General features: G+C 40.7%; 2 protein-coding genes across 6 annotated transcripts; one reads left to right on the top strand and one right to left on the bottom strand.

The window, feature by feature from the left end:
* The first annotated feature begins 73 nt into the window (after positions 1–73).
* ybx1 (Y box binding protein 1) lies at positions 74–4,822 on the top strand. Of its 4 annotated transcripts, none has more exons than XM_085442792.1 (8): positions 74–245; positions 2,027–2,090; positions 2,380–2,413; positions 2,516–2,605; positions 2,720–2,998; positions 3,392–3,477; positions 3,814–4,100; positions 4,476–4,822. In XM_085442792.1, exons 1-7 carry the CDS (start codon positions 137–139, stop codon positions 4,052–4,054), a joined length of 903 nt encoding a protein of 300 aa, XP_085298918.1. In that variant the 5' UTR covers positions 74–136; the 3' UTR covers positions 4,055–4,100; positions 4,476–4,822. The 4 variants fall into 4 exon arrangements, with proteins under 4 accessions (XP_085298918.1, XP_085298917.1, XP_085298916.1 ...); XM_085442791.1 differs by having other exon boundaries at positions 3,392–3,489; XM_085442790.1 differs by having other exon boundaries at positions 2,720–3,061.
* arhgef16 (Rho guanine nucleotide exchange factor (GEF) 16) lies at positions 4,493–17,352 on the bottom strand. 2 transcript variants are annotated; one of them, XM_085442788.1, is made up of 15 exons: positions 17,092–17,352; positions 15,822–16,436; positions 15,238–15,289; positions 14,347–14,504; positions 13,972–14,028; positions 11,383–11,543; positions 9,382–9,534; positions 9,168–9,297; positions 8,485–8,559; positions 8,277–8,369; positions 7,954–8,105; positions 7,006–7,191; positions 6,552–6,622; positions 5,782–5,883; positions 4,493–5,637 (listed from the first exon to the last, which is right to left on the bottom strand). In XM_085442788.1, the coding sequence occupies exons 2-15, from the start codon at positions 16,389–16,391 to the stop codon at positions 5,498–5,500; spliced, it is 2,100 nt and encodes a 699-aa protein (XP_085298914.1). In that variant the 5' UTR covers positions 16,392–16,436; positions 17,092–17,352; the 3' UTR covers positions 4,493–5,497. The 2 variants fall into 2 exon arrangements, with proteins under 2 accessions (XP_085298914.1, XP_085298913.1); XM_085442787.1 differs by lacking the exon at positions 17,092–17,352 and adding an exon at positions 16,546–16,702.
* Between the last annotated feature and the right edge of the window lie 394 nt (positions 17,353–17,746).

The raw sequence follows: 17,746 nt of genomic DNA, 5'->3' as shown, positions 1-17,746 counted from the left end.
GGCAACGGGAGCGGAAAGAGGAAAGCAGAGAGCCCGAAGGCAGTAGCCCCCACCACCGCCGGCCCAGGTTACCATCTAGCACCGGGAACTATAGCAAAGAGCCGCCGCCGGCTGAAGCCATTACCAACAAGTAACAATGAGCAGCGAGGCCGAGACACAGCAACAACCGCCGCCGCCTGCTGCCGATGCGGAGAGCCCATCCAGCCCGGCAGCCGCAGCTTCCGCGGGGGATAAGAAGGTCATCGGTAAGACTGCTGGAGCTAGTTAAGCTAACTAGATAGCTAACGTATTTTATGGCACAGGGGCAATGCGCAAAAGTGGTGGCAGGTAAGGTTGTCAACTCGATCCACAGCTCAGTATACTGTAAACTAAAAAACGTTCGTTAGACACGACCGTTGAGCCACACAACGTTAGCACATGTTAAATTACACTGTTACATTAACATTAGAGAAATTTTTATTTTAGCCAACGGGACCCAGTATATTTTTTGGTCCCTTTGGCTAAAATTATTATTTCATGGGCTGTGTTCTATTCAGTGTATTGGCTTTTACTAACGAGAAGCATTCTTAAAGTTTAATAATTTTCTTTTGGTGCCTAAAAACGCTAAACGTTTACGTGCTGGCGATACAGAATTAAAGTATCGGTTGGAAGCTAGACGGCGCAAGCTTTTTATAGTTTTTATAGACCGCTGCTTATTCATTCTTTAATAGCTAACACTTTGGCCTTCATATTAAAATAATTTTAGAAGACATGTGAGTATTCTTTTTAAATGAGGTATTTTAGACTTAATCCCTTATGTTCATTGGCCTCCTCGCGTCTAACGTACGCCATAGAATGCTCTGGTACCGGTCGGCCGTCACGTAAACTAAAAGGTTTCTGCCCGTTATCAGATTCTGTGTGTATATGCCAACGTCGGTGCTCCTTTTAAGCAGGCAGGAAATGGGAAATGATGTATTAAAGTGAACTTTAATGCCATATTTGTGGAACACCGAGATATCAAATGGCTTAACCGGTTACAAATTATATCGAAATCAAGCTAGCGTTAGCGACTTGCCATCCTTTGTTCGCACGAGTCTTGCTCCCCGGTGAAAGATTAAAAAAAATAATCTAAAACAGTCGAAACTATATTCAAACTTTTCACTGTTACAATTAGCAGCGATTTATATTTGGATTTGATCAGAAAAGCACCATAGCACAACTGTCAATGGTCGACTATTTTCGGTGGAATTGATGAGGTCTCAATGGGGCCTAGTGATCGACCGACGGTTGCTTGCGAAGCTATATTAGCCTAGCCAGCTAGCTTGAGCTATTTACATGGCTAAAGAGGCCATCCAAAATGTCCGCCGTGTATTCCGCTGATTTATTTCGCCATTTCCTTGGCTGTTAATTGAAACCAGTATAACCGTGGCATTTTTATTTTATTTTAATTTTTTTAACGTTCTAAGCATTTGGTCACAATAGAAGCTGTCCGATGTGTTATGTTCATTTCCGCCTGCTGGCAGTAATCCAAGCACATGGTTCAGACCATCTCAGCTACATAGCTATGCTAACAAGCCAGCTGGACTCGCTAACATATCCGGGCGCGACTCTACCACGTGTGAACGCTCAGTAGTGCGTCTAAAATGGGGCGGTAGGTCTGCTGTAGTTAAAAGTCAATGTGTTTAGCTACAGCGGCCTGCTATGATGATATTGAAATCTTTGATTTGGGTGGCATTACAGTAGACGGGGACATTAAAAAATAGGGGCAGTCTTGAAATTTACCCGAGAAGTAATCTAGTCGGTACTCGTTCGTGGTACTCGTTCATGGTGCTTACCTCACACCAAATGCAGCTGGCACAAGACACTCCTAAGCGCCAGGATCTATAATAAGAATGACAGTTGGGAGTTATATTTAACTTACACATTAAATGTGTCACTTTCTCATGGTCTGTTCTTATTTTACACTTTGTCATTGTTAGAAGTCTTATTAAATACCAAGATGCATCTAAAATGATCAGTAATATATCATAATTTGTTTTCTTTACAGCAACAAAAGTCTTGGGTACAGTCAAATGGTTCAACGTCAGGAATGGATATGGGTTTATCAACAGGTAAGTTGACTCCACCCATCCCTTCTTTCCATAGACCCTGATAACAACAGTGTGAGTGTGTGAAGCAACATTCCCAATCCTATTATGGCTATGATTCTCTTACAAAGCTGCCCAGATGAATTATCTACACGTCTCCAAACTCTGGTTGCATGCATCTGTTAATCCTTACACTCATTCGCTTTGTTGTAGTCTGCAGAGGCATAACTGCTTTTTGTGGCTCAGTAGGATACTTATAATGGTGTTCTGCTTTTTTTTTTTTTTTTTTCTTCCTTTTTCTTTAAATTCATAGGAATGATACAAAAGAGGACGTTTTTGTACACCAGGTAAGCTTTGCAATGTTGTTTTTTTTCTTTTCACAATTTAAACCAACATCAGATGATTATGATGATTAGAAACATTTCAAATGTGAACCATTATGATTTCAGACAGCCATCAAAAAGAACAACCCGAGAAAATATCTTCGCAGTGTTGGAGATGGAGAAACTGTGGAGTTTGATGTAGTCGAAGGAGAGAAGGTAAGCTGTTCTTTGGTTAGTAATTTGGTTTTGTAGTCTGCCAGCTTCTAAAGAAAACATCCCATGAATGTTCTCTAGTTTAAAAAAATAAAAAACATCTTACTGCGGACACAGGGAGCAGAGGCTGCAAATGTCACCGGCCCAGGAGGTGTTGCAGTCCAGGGAAGCAAGTATGCTGCTGACAGGAACCGCTATAGGCGGTACCCCCGAAGGAGGGGCCCTCCCCGTGGAGGAGACTATCCAGAGAACTACCAGAGTGATGGAGAGGGTGAACAAGGCAGCGGAGGACGTGACAAAAGCAGAGAGGGTGGAGAGAATGCCCCTGAAGGAGACTCGCAGCAACAGCAGCGCAGACCCACGTACCCTGGCAGACGGCGCTACCCACCATACTTTGTACGTAGACGATACGGCCGCCGGCCCCCGTACACCAACCCACCACGCGGAGAGATGACTGAGGTATGCTGTCACAGGCTACTATCCTGAAACAGACACCCAGTTGTCCCTAAAGTCGGGACCGTAATATGATTATGTCATACTCGGCTCTTAACCCTCTCCTAACCCTCACGTGGTTGTGACCAATAAATCTTGGTGTATCGGGGGCCTTTCCAGTATTTTACAAACTGACTCTAATAGGGTCCCATGATTGTTACGGTGAACTACCCGGTAATGCTCATTCATCATTTCAATATTAACTCTTTAAGCTTGCTAGTTTCATTAGAGTGGTGCATGTCACTACTGAACTATGGTTCAGAAGGCGTTTGACCAGTTTGATCCATTTGCTTTCAGGGAGGTGAGGGTGATGAGAGCCAGGGAGGTCAAGACCAGGGCAACAAACCAGCGAGGCAGAACTACTACAGAGGCTTCCGACCAAGGTTCAGACCAAGGTTTGCATGTTGGCTTCACTGATGTAGGGCTGCAACAATGGGCGAATAAACATTTGGGCTGTTTCCATCCTGGTCTTGTGTCCAGCAACTAAGATTTCTCTATTTGATTCTTTTACTAGTAGTAATCTCCACATGTTTGGATAGAGAAGCTCTCCTTTTGTTGCAGCCTATCCACAAATTGCTGCTGAAAAGCTGCAATTTGTTAGTCACTTGAATCCTGCATCTTGTTTTAGTAGATGTATTTTTCTGCATGGTATTTCTGCCTTGTAGTTGGTACCCTTATTGTTTGCTTATAGCTTCTTCCTTTTTGTTTGTTAACTTTAGGGGTCCACCCCGTCCCAGACCGGTGCGGGACGTTGAGGAGGACAAGGAGAATCAGGGCGGTGAAGGTGGTCAGAATCAGCAGCCCCGCCAGCGCCGCTACCGCCGCAACTTCAATTACCGCCGCAGACGCCAACAGACTGGTGGCAAACCTGGCCAGGAAAACAAGGAGGCCAAGACAGGAGGTGACACATCGGCAGAGAAAACGTCCGCTCCCGAGGCCCAGCAGGGTGGGGCTGAGTAGGAAATAACCTGCCCACCGGCACCTACCATCTTTTACCATCGTCCGGGTGAGTCTGCTTTGACCATATTCATAATGTCGGATTTTACATGTGTTCATTAGATTCAGCATCTGGGACTGAAAGCAAAATAACTAGGCAGCATTACAGCAGTGTAAAGCTGAATAGCTTGTCCTATACACTTTTTGGCTCTGTAGTGGACAGTCCGAAAGCCTAATCTAGTGGATTTGATTAAGCAAACAGTCTGGCACCACTGAGCTCTATCACTTTTGTCTTTTGTCTGAACAGCATCTCTGAATAGTGTCTCTGGTGATGCACATTTTTAGGCATTTCATTATACACCATGCAAAATGTCTAAATCCAAAAGGCTAGGAATGTTTAATAAAAACTTACAGTGGACTAATTGCTAATTTTCTTCTTTTACAGTTTTTTTGTCAACAAGAAGAAACATCAAATAAGATCTGAGCAATAAAGATTTGACTTGACGATCGTCACAAGCTTGCACCATGCATTTGACCAGATTACCACCGATGGCCTGCAGAATCTATGCAGACTTGTTTTTTTTCCATTATTTTTATGTGACAGCTACAAAACGTTTTGGGGAAACAGCAAATGTTTTTCTAAATCTGTCCTAAGTTTTTACACCAAATGGTTTTTAAAGATAAAATGGAATTTGATATCTGGTCAGTTTGACATTTTTAAATAACTTTTTATGTATTCAAACATTTTAACAAAATGCAAGCTCAAATAAAAGTCCAGAACCAGGAAAAATGTTTGGAGTGGTGGCTGTTTTTTTATTTCAAGTATACAGGATATGGAAAAAGACACATTCATTTACAGAGGACACAGTTTAAGGTTTTGTTTTTATTCCCCATTTCATATAAAGATGAGGGACTTAAGCAATGGTGTGGTTATCATCAACTATATTTACAGTGTTTAATCAGAACTTTGGTCACTTTTTCACAGCACAGTAATAAAACCCTTTGTAGACATTGACAGTGTAGTACCAGTATTTATCCACAAATGTGTTCTACATCTAAAGATCATTTTACTGCAGCAAGTAAATTAAAATGCAGCTTAAAAACCAGCTAAACAGAAAATGGCTGGAGTGAGCTGTACAAGGTGACTAAAATGTACACTTGGCCAAGAAGTCTTTATGCTGCACATTCGTACAGGTGGACAAAAATCCTTACTGTTCAATTGTTCCTGAAAGAGATCGACACAGTTTCAAATAATGTGTTTTGATAGCCTGATGGTAGAGAGAAATGGAAGGCACAAGGTAGAAATATGAACCTGAATCATTGCATCCGAGACCAGAGAATAGCATTAATGATTGGTTATGGTTTTCTCTGTGCCCAGTCAATGTTTTTCAGTCGGTAATGGACTGCTGGACCACATCTACTATAATTGATAGTTTGTTTAGTACGATTCATCAGCAGTGCAATGTCTCAGACGTTGGTCTCTTTGCGCAAACGCTTCATACGCTGTACGTTGCTCTCCATGGCGTCAGGGTTGGTGATCTCTGTGGCACAGCTATCAGGAAACCAGCCCCTCACTCCATCTCGCATTCTCTCCCCATAGCACCATCCTAGGAGAAGATCGCTGTTAAGGTCAACTTTAAAGCACCTTACATTTTATTTTGCGCTTTTAACCAAAAGAACAGCGACACTCTTGTGTTTGATGGTGTGAAATTTGCATTGTATTACAGATTGGAAAGAAGTTAAGGTCTCACCCTCTTGTTTTTGTAAGACAATGACAAGCTCTGCCTCTTTCAGGCCCAGTTCATCTGGCTCCTTTGGCATGTAGGATTTGGTGGCCTCATACTGTGGCAGACCTGAAAAGCACAAGGCAGTGAAGTTCATAAAACTATGTTGAACAGCTTACTGTCCTACAAATGAGTAGGAAGCTAACTTATATCCAACAGGGTGTAAAATTACACCAAAGTACATACCATAACTTCTTTGGAGTGGCACACCCTTTGATAACAAACCCAAATGTCAACAGCTATGCTTGCTATTAAACTACACAAGCTGCAACCCCACCTCTAATAGTTTTGCTGTCGGTGTGGTAAACGGACTGGTTCTTCTGGAACTTTTCATTTTTAAAATACCATTTTAATGTCTGTATCTATTCTGATCTTATAGCAACAAAGACATTGGTCACGCCAGGCCAGGTAATCTTTGAATGATTCGGCTACATCTGTGTCGACAGAAAAAACAAAATACTTTTACTATTTGATGCTTTTGAGTCTAAATGGTAGGAAGTTTGAATTATTGGAAGCTTTTCTTACAAGTTCTTTATGGATCAAAGGAAATCTAACAAGCTCAACCGAAGAAGAAATAAACACTGCAGCTGTGTAAACAAATAAGACAGCAAAACTGAATGCAAATCATCTGTTTTCTGTGCTGCACTGTGCTGAGGAGTTCATAACAAATGAATAACATCTCAGGAAAACAAACACTGTGATTAAACTTATTATTCTTTATAATAATACAAGCTTACCATCAGTATTATTGGAGCCAGCTGTCTCCTTGTGTTCTGTAAGAGCAACTATCCATCGTTCCCGGTCCACCCTTGGTGATAGAAAATAAAAAAAAGCACAATTAATAAAAAAAAAAAAAAAAAAGAAAGAAAAAAAGAAAGAAAAAAAAAAAAAAAAAAAAGGACTACAAACCAGTGTTTTCTACAGTGAAATTCATAACATGGGAGGATCTTAGGCTGCCATTAAGATTCATGGCAGTAGAGAGCGCCAGACACAAACTATTAGATGTGGTCTTCGAGGTGGTAAATGTAAATGTGATTTTGAATAAAGAACTACTATCAGTATTGAAAGAAAGCAATATTTTAGAATCACATTGTGATATAAAGCATTAGAAGTTGTTAGACCTCTGGGTAAGTAAACTTTTCTTTGAGATATATATAGCTGAGCTTAAGAGGAGTCTGAAAGTCACAGTACCTGGACTCAGCCAGTAGGGAGATTTGCTCTGCTCTCCCTTCACTGTTCTTGCTCATCAGTAGTCTAAAAGAAAGGTAGCTGGAGTTGTTCTTGGGAGACGTAGGCGCCCTTTTCTCTCCATCCTCACCCATCTCCACCTCAATATTCTCTAAAGTAGCGTAATCCAACACCACAAAACTCTCCTCACTGGACAAACAATTGGGAGAAAACAAACAAACAAAAAAACAAAAAAGAAAGTCCATCACATGGCAGTTTTAAGCTTATTGTGTTGTCTTGCCAAACTTGCTGTGAAACCTAGTTTATGCATGTGTCAATGTACCTAGATCCCAAGCAGCTAAAACTCCATCACTTGATTGATAATGGTCTCTCCTAGATACTATCACTTGACTTAAAAAGTGTCTAAATGACTCCAGTGTTGTTCCTCTGAGCTGACATTGTTTGCTTTCTCCCTAACTCAAAACAGAAAGCTGTAGTCAGTCGAGCTGACACGCTGAATGCAGGATCGAAGAATCTCAAGTATGCAAGCACCACATCCATACTCTCTCCATGCTCTGTCCCTTTCCCTCCTCTCTTCTGTTTCTCATATTCTGTCAGCAGCTGGATCTACTTCGTATCCACTACAGTCACAAGGAAATAGCAAGCAAGTGAATTAAACTGTTTGTGGGTTTAAGTGTTCTCTTCTCTTGCCCACTTTAGCAGATGTCTAGGCATGTTCTACTGTACTCTACCATTAATCTTTTAGGTGTCCACTACTTATGGTCCACCAGGAATCATCTTAAGATACATCATTTGAATATTTGTCATCAAAATCAATGAAAAAACTCAATCATTACACAGGGAAAGCCTTAAACTAACTCTGACAGTCATCTTCATACTCAGCTTCAAAATTTCCCACTGTATCCAGATAATAGTATTTTAGGTGAATACGATTGTTGGCACTCCACTCACCTCTTCTTCTTGGTGACAATCAGTACATCGCTGAAGACAAACAGGTAGTAGCTTCTGGTGCTGAAAGCCTTCCATATGCTGAACTCTTCAAGTGAGAGGCGCAACTCACCGCGCTTCTTCAGCCACCGCGATGATGACACCAGTGGGAATGCCTGTCAGCATCAACAGATTTATCATTCCAGGTTAGCAAAGTGGACTCAGGTTTTATATGAATTTTTAAATGACATTGTTATTTATTACTACAATCATTTATGATATTTTACTAATCAGTGTAACCATATGTATGTATCAGTGTATTCTTTCTTGACTGTGTGGAAGCACACCTTGATTTTACCAAAATCCATTTGTTTCTCAATGGTGTACATCTGCTCAGTTCGCTCCATCCGTCTAGCTCCATCATTGCAGCTAGTGACCAGCTGTTGGCATAATAATTTTAACAATAGCAGCATAAATGTCCCAGTCTGCTCTCAGATGATAACTGTGAAGCTGCAGAGTGCTTTACATGCATACTAGCTGAGGTGTGCTCAGTACCTTATTGATGTAGTGCAATGCCCAGATAGCAGCAAAGTACTGCGCTGTTCCTTGTGTAGTTTTCTGGCTGATTGTCTGAGGAGCAAACAAATACCAGTTACTCTCTTGTGTATTAGTTAACACTTAGTACATAAGAGTCCGACTGATATACTGGCAGGGCTGATATACTAGTATCAGCATTTATAATTCAATAATAATATAGTCAATAATTTAAATAAAAAAAATGTTAAAGAAAATGGATGGATAGACACAAAGACTTTGTAGAAACACCCTTCAAAAACGTTTGTCCACCAGAGGGCACTCTGTGACTATCTTGCAACGCTACAAAAACAATCAGCTGATCTGAGCAGAGAAGGGCAGAGCATAAACAAGTAATCCACAACTTGTTGAAATAGTAAACCAGGATTATTTTTAAACTGCATTGTCAGGCTTCTGTTTATGTTTCATGTGTCTGAAAGAAAAAAATATCGGCTGATGTATTGGATTTCTACCATAACCTGTGTCAGTCGGGCTCTAATGAATGTATGATTCTGATTCACTAAAAGAGAAAATACACACAGAACCTGCTGACCATGAACCCATATTTTTTTAAATGTCCCTTTTAAGTTGCTTTGTATGTTCCACTCTTAAAAAACAAAACAAAAAAACTTTTACTCATATAGTAAAGCAAATCTTAAACTGACATCCAGCAGTAGTGGCAGTCTGGTTACTCGCTGCATGGGAAGGATGAGAAAGGAGAGCATGGGGAGACCTCTGCATTCACTGTTCATTTCGATTTTCTTCAGGGTCTCCTTGAACGCACTGTTACTTGACCTAAGAGATGCAGAAAGACACATGTTCAGCTCATTTAGCCATGTTACTGGAGAAACTCAATAGCTTGCTTGTTCTTCTACTCACAATAACTTCTGCAGGGTCCTCTGCTGAAAGGTCTCGTTGGAGCAGTAGCTAATGTACGGCTCAAAGTGGTTAGCAGCGTGGGTCTGAACAATGTCGCTAATGTCCATGATCACTGGGTTGTCAGAGTGACGTTGTTCAAGGTCCTCAAAAAACCTGAGGGAGAGTTCAGTAACAATTTAAAAGATATGTTATTTCTCCCACCTCTGTAGGACATATACAGAGGGTGTTCAGGCTGAACTGACTGTGACCACTGAACAGTTTACATTTCTGATGTGTAATACAAATCAATCAATGCACAGATGAAATATTTCTCTGACTCCAATGAACCAAACTTCTTTGAAATTTTGAGAAGTAGTTAAATAGTTAATGCACACCCCCCCCACACACACTGACCAATGATTTATTCAAGCACAAAAAAAAAAAAAAAAAAAAAAAAAAAAAAAAAAAAAAAAAAAAAATCACCTAATTCAAGGGTAGTACCAGTGTTTTATCCACACATAACAGACTACTTAGCAAAGAACCCATTTTAAACTGATTGGGCACTTTGTTACTAGGAGCCTGTTGCAAAAACACAAACTAAAACCCAGTTGTTACCATTTCTTTAGTTGAAGCAATGAAAAATACTGTGATGACACTGTTTGACAGAGAAAAAAAAAAAAATTTCCCCAACAGTGCAATTAGGGAAAAATTAGATTAGCTGTGATTGTCAAGCTATTAGCTTGATGGAATTATGAACACAAAAGAATGCCATCAGATTTTGATCCACCATGCAATACTATTTGGAAAGCATCTGATCAGCAACAACTTCATCTTTCAGCATGACAATGATCTCAAACACACTACCAGCGGAGTAAAAGCACATCTAGACAGACAAAGCCACAATGAAACACGGTCTTGGATTGGACAGATGGAGTGTGGGATCATTTTGACAGAGAACGGAGCAAAAGGCAGCCAACATATTCTTGAACACTACTTAAAGAAATGAGAAGAAGAGAGTTCAGGTTATGTTGAAAAACTAAGGTGGCCATACTCAAGCTTTCCTTTCTAGCACATTAAAGTACAAACGGTTTTTGCCGTGTATAATGTATTTCCATGTGCATACATGTTTCAGGAAAGAACTGCACAAACACCTAACTCTTCTAACAAAATAACAAAGAAGTGGCTCAAGACTTTTGCACAGAACTGTATATTAGTACAAAAAAAAAAAAAAAAAAAAAAAAATCCTATGACTTTCACACCACAATCTAAAAATCAAAAATGACCTTTAAGTTACATCAAAGTATTTGGGATATAACTTCTATCACTGATCACAGAAATAGTTTGTGGCAATGTTAAGCAACCTTAGTAACAGGAAGAAACATCTTTTGACCTTTGCCTCACCGGTTTCGAACAGATAAATAACAAACATCAACATGAAAAATGACTTTTAGCCCCACTCTTGAAAAGTGCATTTTAAACAAACAAAAAAGAAAATGAAACCTGAAAACCGCCCAGCCAACAAACCAACTACAGGGGACACACACACACACACACACACACACACACACACACACACACACACACACACACACACTAACTGAGACAGCAGCTTCCAATACACGTTCAGTAGTTTCACAGATACTGTTTTACTTGGAAACCGAAGAAGAGGCTCAAAGATGAAAGGGCATTTCTCTTTGTTAATAAAGTTGCTTGCATTACACATAGGCTGGTTTCAAACACATTATCATTATAAAGCCTGGGAATACCACTCTGAGCAGATAGGCAGCAGAACCAGTTTGACTAGCAAGTTTTAACATGTTTATGGGGCCTACAGGACACTACAGAAATGCTAATGGCAAATGCTCTACCTGAATCAACCTTTTTCCTTACAAGTAATAGGTTTCAGATGAATTCGACATCACTGCTTTCCCCAGAAAAAAATAAAATAAAAATGAAGGTCTTTTTGAAATTAGCAAAATACAGTAATGATGACTATGAGATCCTTAAGAGTCATGCGCTAACCTTTGACTAACGTCACGGATGACGGCAATATTGGAGAAGAGGTGGTGGTGCTCTGTGGCCGTCATTGTCTTCTTCAGTGTTTCGCTTTCCTTGAAGTTGCGTACTAGGATACCCAGGCTGTGCAGGTATGAATGCTCTGAGGTGATGATCTCAAAAATGGCCTATCAAGTGAAGACAACAAGTTACACAACCAAGTAAATCGGAATGAGCCATTCACTCTGCAACATGTACTTGCTGCTGTCAAGTTCTTTCACTTTAATTCACCGTGTTCCTTATTTCATGTGTGTGATGTAGTGAGTTCCTACATATCCCAGAATTCCTTTAGAGAGATAGCATCTTCTTACGGCATTCTGCTTCACTACATTACAACCAGCCAGAAAACCCAGTGTGCAGCATGTGACAACATTATAAAACATGAGCGTTTGCTGCTGTGCATTCTGGTTTATCAAGGCTGCTGTGGTTTTCAAAAAAAAAAAAAACCAAAAAAAAACCAGGCGGTTCAAAGGGAGCAATGCCTAAATGCAGTTTTAGTATTGCAGATATTCATCTTAAAATTCACAGAACACTGAAGTGTAATGAATGCAAAACCAGCAGACACTTCACCACTGCTTGATTAGTAGCTGTGTGTTTTCAGCTGTATAACAAAATAAACACTATGTTTTACATTATCTTAGTTTACCACTAGTGTTGTGGTTAGAACCTTGGAGGAACGAAGAGGTGGGAACGACACACCTTCCAGGAATGACCAAAGGGCATGAGCTGAGCTAAATCTAACAAGTTCTGACTTGAAGCTTGAAATGTCAATAAGTAACACTGCGTGCTGGACTGAGTAAAGATCTCTGTTGCAAGAATCTCAAATCTTCATTACACTACAGTCTATCCACAAGGAGTGCAGCATTTTTTATTAACCTCAGCAATCCTGAACTTCAATAAAATGCTTTCATAGTTCCTAAAACATGATTTGAACGACTGCAGGAAACTGGTTCACCATTTAAAGTAGACCTATGAGTTGACCAAAAGTACAAAGGAGCATGATAAGCACCTGTGTAGCCAGAGAATGATTACATTCACAGGGTGTGGCTTTATTCAGGGACTGTAGTGCATACAGGGTGGACCTTTGCTATTGACACAACAGCTGACATCTCAGATGGCTGGTGAGGGAAAAATCCACCCTGCACAGATAGTATCAGTTTGTGATGTTTGTTGGCTTTTCAGAAGTTTCTGGAATGAAATATAACTGGATTTGTTGTTACATTAACTTCACCCGAACCCACCTTAGCGGGATCCTAACCTGCTTAGAGAGCATTTAGACAAATTCTCTGAGAACAGGTTTCCATTCAGGAAATGAATTCAGGATGAACTTTTTCCCCCTAAACAAAAACTCTGTAAACTATTGGGCTAAATCAGAGTTTTCTTACGAAACCTTCAGTAATCATGTTGTGCTTGAATCCATTTAATCACCTTTTTAAAAAAAAAAAAAAAAAAAAAAAAAAAAAAAACAATTCCCTGTATGTCCCCAATTCTACTAAACTATAAAATATGATAATAATTATTGCATTAATAAACTGCGATCCAGTATAAAAAAAAAACTATTAATAGTCACTGCATGTGTGGGGGTTTCTTATTCTGGTATCAGTTTTTATTGAAACCACAGGCTGTGGCAGCTTTTCTCTTTATCTGAGTGAACGGAAGCAGCATATCATCATATCATCATATCATAGTTTTTTTCTTCTTCTCTCCATTCTGTCATCAAGAATATTCCTAAAACATTTTATATAGCAAAAAAAGTTGTCATTCTTAATGTAAACATTTTGGGTGAAATGCTTTGAACTTGTCAAATGTTTTATGGTTGCATTTATGGTTTATCCACGGAGTTTTAGTGGTGTGCGGTTTTCTGTAGCATGCTGAAGCACACCACAATCCCTCTCAGAAAAGGGGTCAGTAGTACTTGGAAGATGAGGGAACCGGTAAATCCAGTGTTGCAGCGTCGTGGAGAGTAATGACTCACATGAAAATAACCAAATTGGTTTGTATTGTAATCATCGTGGACTTGTTTTCTTCATGGCCAGGCTTTGTGATCACCTGATCTGTACTGCTGTGACACAGAGGTTTACTGGTCTCTCTGGATTCATCCAACTGCACCATCCACCATCAGCTCATATCGTGGCTGTCTTTTACCCATACCTCTACTACAAAGACTGAGTTTGTGAAGTGATCGTAAGGAGCAGCATCATCTTAAATTTAAGCTAATGATGATTGACCAAATTAGTTCATTAATCTTTACCACAAACTACTCAGTTCCACAGCCTGCAGTGCACATTTTATTCATTGCTAAAGAGATTTCATTACATAAACCAGATACCTTCAACAAGACAATATGCACCTACCCAGTGCTTGCCATATTAAACGAATAAACCTACTCATACAATTTTTACATTTCTTCTGGTCCTTAACAATGACCATAATCTGTCACCTTCCTCTGTGTCATCTCTTGTTGACAACTTAATCTGAGATTTGTTACACAGTAAAGTTAACCTTACCAGGCCAACCTGATATAGTAAGCTGCTATGTAAGCACGCACACTCTTACCTCCTGTCGCTTTCGCTCCTGAGGTGTGACCGAGTCCAGAATACCGGTGTCCTTCACCTTTAAAAGTGATATAAAAAAAATAATCAATAGTTTGAAACTAATATTTCTTTGAATAATTTTTTTGAGACCGTTATATAAAACATATTCAGTACAGTAAGAGTAAGTGTTTATATCAGATAACTTTAATTCAAATTGATTTGAAAAAAAAAAAAACAATGGAAAAAAACCCCCCAGAAGGCAGACAGTGCTCTCTGCGGAAGGAAGTGAGGACTGAAAATGATTTCTGTACTAGCACGCTGCTTTATTGATAACTGAAGATTATTATAGACTGCTCTTAGCCTATACTTGATTCCCTCATTGCATTTGGACATGTACCAGCTGGCTCCAGGTGAGCTGGGTTGGTCGGTAGCTCTTTATCACAATGCCCTGATCATTTGCAGCAGGCTCTGCCACCACAGACTCATCAAGGGACTCATCTTGGTTGGTGGACTGCAGCCCCCGCTCACGGATTTCCTGGTAGAGGCGTGGTGTAGCTGAGGACAACATCAACATCAAATTGAACTCAAAAAATTTTATAGTCATAGAGTCCTAAATGCACAGTTCTAAAAGTATCTACTATCATGATCAGCTTACGTGTGGATTTTGCTGTTTTTCACTCACAAATGCCACAAAAATGCCAAAGCTGGATTGTGACACCATACTAAGATGGATTATTTGAGAATGAAAACGAGGGAGGTGAGAATGTATCAGTTAGGTGGACAGCCGGTAGACAGAGAGTGTGTTAAATGTGCAGGTTAAAGATCAAAGAGCAGGTTAAACATCGAATGATCCTCGAGGACTTAAAAAGAAGCAAACAAGCAAACAGAAGTGTTGTTTAGGCAGTTCTCAATCAGCTGCTTCAGTATCAGTTTTATAAACTGAGTTTTCTTCTCAATTCCACATAACTAGATCTCAGAGATTACTTTAAAAATCACATCTCAAAAAGGAGACGTCGCAGTGCCTGACGGTTCGGGACAACCTTCAAGGCCCAGCAAGTAGTTAACATGCCAGGAGTGTTCAGGGAGAACGATTTCCGTTTCGGTCCCCTCCTTTCCAAGCTATGGCATGGAAATTATAGCTTTCTCTGCATGAGGTTTTCATGACTGAGCATACGATTAATTTGCAATCTAGTTTCAAAATGTCAAATGTAATTGGTATTTTCTGAGTATTTGTAGCCCTTTAACCCAATTAAGAGACGCAGACAACGCGGCGCACGGGTGGACATACCATCTTTGAATGATCCACGTTGTCTCTGGTTCCTCTTTCTCCCCAGGGTTCCCTAGAGACAAAACAGCAGTGCAGCCTGAAGTTACTGTGGAATAAATGTGTGTCACTGATGCTGATATTTTTTCCTTTCTTTCCTCATTCTGCCTTTAACAAACTTCCTGAACACTAGTCTAGTCGATTGTGGAAAAACGCCATCATCTTTATTACTAAAGTTGAATGTTGCTGACACTATTGGGTATTCCCCCTGTCACCTATTAAAAGGACAAGACTGCATCAGCTCTGCTCATTTAAGAACTTTGGTAGCTACACCAGACTGAAAGAGCTTGACAGACCCAGTCGAAGTGTATGTGTTTAAAGGTCACAACTACACAAAGAAAATGATGCTGCACATGCTCCAAGTAATTGGATAAGTTAAAGTATGATTAATTAGAAGGACTAGCTCGGATGCCTGTTTTTCTAACCAATTCATAAGCTAATATCAAACTGTGACATGCATACAAGTTCTCATCTAATTTGCAATATATTTGTGGCAGATGGGCAGAGTAGAGCACTATCCTTAGACCCCCTGGCCTCAACTTATGTACCTTACGTCCATGGGTGCGAATTGGGGCAGGACTGGGTGCTCTGCCCTCTCTAACAGGTTTCAGTTCGGTTGCAGTTGCTTGTTCTGTCGCCAAGGTTTCAAAATTCAAGCTAATTATTGCCGCTCTGTATGACTGGTTCCTGCGGTTCCTCCTAATACCAAAACCTTCTCCATCACTGTCGTAATCGTCCCAGGACACATCCGAGCGACGGCTTTGGTTCGCACTGCTGGAGTTCTCCAGTCCTACTGGGAATGTCACCACGGTGGTGTGGTGTCGGTTTTTAGGCCGGCTGGACACTGCTAACTTCTTGGGGATCATTTGCTCCTTGCCAACCTTCAGCGCAGCAGGACTTGTTGTGCTCAGAACCACCTGCTGAGGCACCGCAAGCCTGTCCACTTTATCATCATCCACATCCTCCGCTTGCTCCTTGGGTGTGGATGCTTCAGGCTCGGGTGTTGCAGAGCCTGGCGAAGGGCACTCATCACCCGACTCGTATATATGGAGTTCTGTGGCGAACTGATTTTCCACGATCTGAGGGACCTGGCAGTCCTCTGACTGGCTCTGAGACATGGCGTCCTCCTGTCCTAATATTGGCTGGTCTGGGCTCTTCAGCAACTACAACAATGGACAAAGTACAGAATTGAAAGGAGTTATAATGTATAAAGCAGGACCTTAAACAGAAACAAGGCAACAGTCTGGCCCTAAATAATCTCCAGTGACCCACCTTGTGATCCAGTTCCGCTCTCACACAAGCACTCAGAGTTTTGATACCCTTCAAACTCATATGAAGGGACTTAACCCATGAGTCACCACTTACTCCTACGCTGGACTGTAAATCTGTACGCTGCAGTAACCACAAGAAAAGAAACTTTTTAATAAGCTGGCTACTCCTGTCCTGTTCTGTGAACAGTCCAGCGCAGACCCATAAGCCCGTTTTAATACATGCGTACTTCTTATAAACACATCTCTATTATAAATAAGCCTGGCGAAAGTCTTTAAGTGGCATTCCTACCAGCCAGTGAGAAATCAGCTTTGCATGTGGGTTTCAAATATAAAATCCCGCTGCTGTAAATCCACTTTAAGTGTTTTGGGGTTTTTTTTTTCGTGCATTTCGCCTTACTCGCAAATTGATTTCCAATAACTTCGCTGCCTGTAAGACGGATTAGGGTGGGAGAGGGAAAAAATGTCTGCCTCGCATTCCCACAGTTCAAAACAGCGAGATGACACGCAATGCAAGCAACACCGAGAGAGGTCCAACAAACTGCCCTACCTGAGTGAGCAGAGCTTCTGACAGCAGCCTCGTTTACTCGCTGACAGCACGGGTCAGTCCGCCGGTGCTTCCGGAGCTGCTGTCCGACGCGCAGAAAGAGTGCAGCTTTTATTGAGCTGCAGCTGTACTCCTCCGCCGCTTTCTGTCACATTCTCCGTCTTTACTCGCCCACTTCCTCCTGTGTTTGCAGGCGCCCATTAAAGCGAACCCTTTACGTCACTACAGGTGAGCGTCAATCAATCATTAATAAGCGACCGTTTCGATGAAAGCAGGACACAGCTCGCGAGACAGCTTCTCACGGATAAGCAGCCTTATATTTAGCCATTCATATTTAACACCTGCCCCTGTGATGCTGGATTATCCTATTTACCAGTCTCGTCTCGGTCATACAAACCTTGACTTTGAAAAAAAAAAAAAAAAAAATATATATATATAGGCTATATATATACATTATTATAGAGCATCAAGTAGAATTTTGACATTTGAGTAGCTGAAATCCGTTTGCGCATACATAAAGACAAAGTGTTCCCTTTTGCGTAAACTTGTAATGACAAAATTTTTTTTTCTGATTTTTGTATACCTGATTGGTAACACATAGCTACGTAGCTCGTTGTTCCCCTCTAGTGACCAATAAGAGGCATGACACTGTGTTCAT

This window comes from Copadichromis virginalis, linkage group LG20 (genome assembly GCF_057382275.1).
Source record: "Copadichromis virginalis isolate Kocher_CV1m ecotype Utaka linkage group LG20, C_Virginalis_male_GT1.1, whole genome shotgun sequence".
NCBI classification, from domain to species: Eukaryota; Metazoa; Chordata; class Actinopteri; order Cichliformes; family Cichlidae; genus Copadichromis; species Copadichromis virginalis.
The sequence above is the reverse complement of the archived record's forward strand: the minus strand, read 5'-3'. Positions and strand labels throughout refer to the sequence as shown.

Excerpts from the sequence above, each read along its gene's own strand:
- arhgef16 (XM_085442787.1), bottom strand. The coding sequence starts at position 16,605 with ATGAGTTTGAAGGGTATCAAAACTCTGAGTGCTTGTGTGAGAGCGGAA. Across the intron at positions 9,298-9,381 it reads AGGACCCTGCAGAAGTTATT|GTCAAGTAACAGTGCGTTCA; the intron begins GTGAGTAGAAGA and ends TGCATCTCTTAG. Across the intron at positions 8,370-8,484 it reads CATTGCACTACATCAATAAG|CTGGTCACTAGCTGCAATGA; the intron begins GTACTGAGCACA and ends TTATGCCAACAG.
- ybx1 (XM_085442789.1), top strand. The coding sequence starts at position 137 with ATGAGCAGCGAGGCCGAGACACAGCAACAACCGCCGCCGCCTGCTGCC. Across the intron at positions 2,091-2,379 it reads GGATATGGGTTTATCAACAG|GAATGATACAAAAGAGGACG; the intron begins GTAAGTTGACTC and ends TTAAATTCATAG. Across the intron at positions 2,606-2,719 it reads ATGTAGTCGAAGGAGAGAAG|GGAGCAGAGGCTGCAAATGT; the intron begins GTAAGCTGTTCT and ends CTGCGGACACAG.